This window comes from Mauremys reevesii, linkage group 8 (assembly GCF_016161935.1).
Source record: "Mauremys reevesii isolate NIE-2019 linkage group 8, ASM1616193v1, whole genome shotgun sequence".
In the NCBI taxonomy this organism is placed as follows: Eukaryota; Metazoa; Chordata; order Testudines; family Geoemydidae; genus Mauremys; species Mauremys reevesii.
Window position 1 is genome coordinate 10,643,225 of NC_052630.1, and position 5,824 is coordinate 10,649,048.

At 39.2% G+C, this 5,824-nt stretch overlaps 1 protein-coding gene across 1 annotated transcript; it reads left to right on the forward strand.

Annotated features, from left to right (window-relative positions):
• The first annotated feature begins 292 nt into the window (after positions 1–292).
• Positions 293–2,401, forward strand: SMIM32 (small integral membrane protein 32). The gene is made up of 2 exons (XM_039483429.1): positions 293–1,025; positions 1,154–2,401. The coding sequence occupies exon 2, from the start codon at positions 1,177–1,179 to the stop codon at positions 1,495–1,497; it is 321 nt and encodes a 106-aa protein (XP_039339363.1). The 5' UTR covers positions 293–1,025; positions 1,154–1,176; the 3' UTR covers positions 1,498–2,401.
• Positions 2,402–5,824: the final 3,423 nt, after the last annotated feature.

Below are 5,824 nucleotides of genomic sequence, written 5' to 3' on the forward strand. Positions count from 1 at the left end.
CCATTTTAATAACAAAAGTCCAAGGAAGAGAGAGAGAGAGAGAGACTCTGATGCAATTTACGTTTGCTTTGTTCCCCACCCTTATCTCTAGCTTTACACCCAGAGCCTTGAAACTCATGAGGATCTATCATGAGATCTCTTCCCTTTTAGCATCAAGTCACTGCAAGATATCACAGGCTCCAGAAGCATTCAGCACCACTGTGTAATTCTTCCCTTCACATAGTAGCAAGTGACGCTGTGGTGGAGTGTCTGTTTAAAGGGAAAAGTCACGTTTCACATATTTATGCCCAGATCCCAGTTCCAGCTAACAGCTTAGCGGGAGCAGGGGTGAGGAAGAGGCATCAAAAGAACTAAGAACTTATTTTTGTTTTAAACAAAGGAGGCTTTTTTTTTCTTGAAAGCAACTGAAAAAGCTGAGCCAGAAAGCGAAAGCTTCTCAGTGCTAGCTGCACAGTGCACAGTTAACAGATCAAGAAAGTCAACTAATGCTACACAAAACCAGCATTCCAGCGGTGAGGAGTCCCCTGAGGGAGGGAATTGCAACTGAGAATTCAACTAGATGTCAAAGAGGAAGCTGCTTCTTTTGGTGGACGTGGATCTTATTTAACACTGGATTTGTGTGCATCGCTCTTCAGATAATCACCTGGAAATCTGTTGTGCCTTCCCTTCAAAACAAGCAAGTGCTGCTATACAAAGCATTTCTTCTTCTCTCTTTGGCTTACAGTACAGGGTTTTGTTAAAAAGGAGAGTCTTTTTTCCTATGCACGGGAGGCTGCCACATTCCACTCCCAGGAAAATTAAGGAGATCCTGTCAACTCATCCTAGATAACCAGTTCAGTTCACACAGAAGACCCGGTCCATTTGGCATAAGCCCTGGTTTTGTCTGAGGGAGCAAGTGCCCGAACAAGAGGCATATATATAAATATATATATATATATATACACATTTTTTTCTGGTTACTATTTGAGGATTAATGATGTAAATGTGATCCAGGGAGACTGAAGGAAGCAAACTCACTGAGCCATGTAAGTGAACTGAATTGCTGCATTTACGTTTATACAGTATGTGGCTGGATTTCAGCCCGTTACAAATGGGAACGGTCCTTTTCCACACCCAAGACTGACACTTTTACTCTGTTCTGATACACCTACAGGGGAAGACAATTTAAGCAAGAACATGTATAGTGAATTGTTAAATTCAACCAGTGCCACTGAAGCTCACCTAATCATTCAGACCAACACACCCTACCTGAACAGCACACAGAGACCAGTAAGCTCCTCCGCGTTTTATATGTCAACAGCCAGGGTGTTAAAAGAAGGGGAAATAAATAAGCCAGATCTGGTGACTTACATTGTTCTGTTTTTCTTCCTGCTTTTGACTGTGATAATAATTGTGCTCTTTATTAACTGTCAGTTGAAAAATTCTTTTTTTGCTACTCTACCTTATGACAGATCACTCCGAGAAACCAGGAGTACATGGAGGACACAAGCTGTCTAAAGCCAGAAAGAGGAAGCCTTGTTTAATACTGTTTTGCTTTGATATATAGCAGTAGCATGAGCCAGAAAACTTGTGCAATAAAATGTTATTTCCTTGCGCTGTTAGGTGGATCCAATCCCCTTTTAAATAATATTTGGAGTCTCATCATTAAGAGAAAAAAAATCCATGCAGGGAAAAAAAATTGCTGAATGTATATTAGAGTAGATGTAAATAAAAAGTCCTTTTATGAATTAAAAAGATAAAGCATTATTATGTTTAATTTCTGTACAGAGATACATACAAAGGAAATGCATTGCAGATAGTACAAACCTCTGTTTAACTCTATATGTATGCAAATTTCATCACTGACCCATTCAATCAAGGTACAATGGCATTTGCCTTGACAATAATCTCTAATTTGTACATCTGGTGGAACTGTAGCCTGTATTTGGGAAATCATGGCATGAAATGTAGAAATGTTAATATATTTACTTGAGGGCCACAATGAGGAAATCAATTTACTTTACAGACCGATTTTGCTTTATTGTTTCTAGAAACATGTGGCAACGTAATGGAAGATATTTCTGGTAAAGACCGTAAGCCAAACATGCTTCTAGTTTTATTTAGCATCTCTTCTGTGATCCTGTTAACCAGCATTCTTGATGTTCTAGTGCAGTGATACTCCAACCTCAGTGGCTCAGGAGCCAAATTAGTGATCAACATTATCCAAAAGCTCCACCGTAGTGGGAATTCATTGTTTCATTTACTATAGTACTATTCATATTTAAATGGTATGGGAGGGGAAATACTTAGTTTTATATATATTATTCCCACAGCAAATAAGTTATTAACTTAGTGGAAGTTCATAACTTAATTGGTTAATAACATAGTGAAACATCCGGATTGGTAAATAACTTAGATTGGTTAATAATTCCAATCACAGTGTTTTAATATCATGTGTTGCTAAAAGCTGCAGGAGACACCTTAAAGAGCCACTTGTGGCTCGTGAGCCACAGTCTGAGTATCACTCTTCTAGTGTATCTTGGTCAGATTTTCAGGCCCCAGTTCTGCCAAATGGACCACTTAAGAATGAGGTAACTTGGTTAAAACTTTCTTGAGCAACAACAACAACAACAACAAATGCTGCATTAACAAAAGTAGCAACCCAAAAGGATCATTAGGGTGGAAAAATGCCACTGTGGCATGGAAACTAATTATGAGAGGATAACATCAGTCCCATTTCAGTGCAAAAAAAATGAGTAACAAATTGAAAAGCAGGAATCACAATTTTATAAGAATGGTTTCTTTAATGCTCACAATTATTTTCATCCCATGCTTTTGGCATACTGCTGGAAAAATTAGAAGCATGGATGGAGGATGGTGCCATTTACTCAGGGTGACAAATTTAAATTGCAATTAATTAGCAATGAGGCGCTGTTATAAGAGCTGCATGAAAATGTCTGTTTAAACTTACTAATTGACTTGATTCTTTACGTGTACAAAAATGTGATTTACTACAGAGCTGCATACTTCTATTCTGTAATCCCAGTTTTGCAGAGGAAGAACTGCACAGTGACTGGTATGCATTGTCATTCTATTTAATAGTCAAAGAATGTCCCATACCCAGTGGTTTACCAAGGTCGAGGCTGTAGGTATACAGATGTATGTATATAGACACATACACAGAAGGCCAGATTCTACTCTCAGTGACACTGGCACAATCCAAGTGAAACAAATGGGATTCAGTTGGTGTCACTAAGAGCAAACGTACCTGTGTTTCAGTTCATTAACATAGTGGGAATGTTGTGTGTATGTAACTTCTTTTAAAGCCAACTGGAAAAAGTTTACAAACAGATCACATACACACACACAGTGAGCTGACATAGACACAAGTGTGTGTGTGTGTGTGTGTAACCTGTTTTTAAGCTCTCTTACCTTACAAGAAATGTTACCATTGACAAATCAACTCTCCTTTTATGCTCTCATAGTAGTGAACACTTTATGCTTTTATTAGAGAGAAGAACAAAACTACCATATAACTAGGTCTGACTTTTTTCACCAGGAGCAATTCTGATCTCACATAAACCAGTTTAACACTGGTGTAACTCCAAGGACTCATTCGAGTATAAATGCAGCGTTTATATGGGAGCTGTATTTAGCTCCACACATCTAAATGTAAGAGTTAGAAGATTAAGTAATCAAACTAGGCAATAAATGGCTTTTAAACAATGACAGTGTGTTTTAAATGATCACAAATAACAAGTTTGGTCTAAGAATTTCCATTGGCACAACAATTACGACCTTTTAAAGTGTGTTTTGCATTGTACTGTAATTAATTTGTATTAAAATATTCCATCACACAAGAAAAACCACAGCAGAATCCTATTTTTAAAGGGTTAATGACAAGAGGAGGGTCATCAAAAGAATATGGCACGCTTAAAATAATATTTACAATGGCACTTGGTAGCAACAATAGTTTACTGAACGTCTGAATTTTTCTTACCAGCCCCCAAAGATGCAACACATCTCAGGTGTGTTAATGCAATTTTAACAAAAGAGGGGGGAGAGATCAGATATAGTCTCTTTTACTAAACCCAAAATGTTGACAGCAAGGCCACAGAGAGGGGACAACAAAGGATTATTTAGAAGCATTCTTGACCATGAATTCAGTTTTCTTACGTCAGCCCATGACTCCTGTTAAGCATGCTAGTAAATATTCCTTGTGCAAGTTTTTCGCACTTACCTCACTAAAAAAAAGCATATGTATAGCATTTGTGTATGTACTATGGCCTCCTATCGAATTGCTGAATGGTGGCAACACAATTTCAACTTCTCTGCAAAGGAGATTATACTTTGCATCAAAGAGCGGTGTACTACTGTAAAAAGGACATGACTTTCTGTACTTAATAACCAGCTGAAGTCTGACGCAAATTCTGTAATAATGAATAGGGCCCTGATTCAGAAGGGCGCTTAAGCAGATGCTTAACTTTAAGTATGTGAATATTAACTCCAGTAGAGCTACTCGTGCTTAAATTAAGTACATGCCAATATGCCCTGCCAACTCAGAGCCTATGTGCTGGAAAGGGTTGGAGTACTTCTTAATATAAAGCTAGGGACATGATCCATTATTCCTACTTTGCCCCGGCAAGATGACTGTGACCTTTTCCCTTTGATGCCACTCTTGCTACAATTAGCCTGGCCTTTGTCATGGCAAGATTAGGTTGCTGGCATGCGCTCTTGAGGGGTCTACACAATGGGACCACTGGAAATGCAGAATGCTGCAGTCTGCATTTTAAGTGGAGTTACATATTGGCAGCACATTGGACCCGCACTCCCTGATCTCTGCACTTGCTTCCAAAAAGCTTCTGGGTTAATTTCCAGCTGTTGGTTTTAACCTCTACAGCTTGGAACCTCCTTACCTGACCAACTGGCTCTTGCCCTGTGACACAGCTCAGATCGGCGACTGTGCTCAGGCTGGATAGTCAAGATAGAGCTGCCGCCAGTATGATCTTTGCAGGAGGCCTTTTGTCTATCAGAGCCCAAGGTCGTTAGCATTCTAAGCAATTCCCATTTTTCTTCTCTCTTTTCTAAAGCCGTTGAGGAGTGGCTGAGCTGAGGTCAGCATATGTGGAGTCACTTCTTTTGCACTGGTGTATGATTTTGATTCATGGGATCTGTGCCTACAGCGCAGGATGGGCACCTATACCTGTTAGGAATTTAAAATAAATACCCATTTGCCCTTCTAATTACGCTGAATTCGCAACCAGCCTAGGAGCAGTTTGGTGTTTACCTTCAAAGACCACCCTCCCCCACCCTTATTTATTTATTTTTAAGAAAATATGCAGAGTATTTGCCTAATGATGGGATAATTGTGTGAAAGAGCCATTGTGATTTACACCTGGAAGAAAAGATTCTTCCATAGGACTCATAAACCTGTCATTAAAATAAAATACGTAGCCAGGCAGCAGGCTAGGGATAAAAGACAACAGCTCAGTATTTCAGTTACATGCGAGAAGGCTGTTAAATGTGGTGCCTGTGTCTATAAATCCAAGGGCTAAACTGAGTTGTGTGATCATACACTTGGAATGGATGTTAAACCTCCAGCACCACAGCAATTTGTAATTGCACCGTTTCTTCTGGGATTTCATCTTTTAGTGTATTCTAAGGAAAGGAAATGCCAGGTCCCCAACCACCACTTCAAAATGGGAACCATAGAGATATAGGCTTCTCCACGGTTTAATTTTCCTGACGAAAAAGGGACTTTTGTAAATAATGTAGAGTCTGAGACTATTGAAAATAGCCAAGTTTAGTCACTTGTGAATTATGTCACTTAGGAGTTGTTTCTGGG

Coding starts and splice junctions, on each gene's coding strand:
- SMIM32 (XM_039483429.1), top strand. CDS start 1,177: ATGTATAGTGAATTGTTAAATTCAACCAGTGCCACTGAAGCTCACCTA.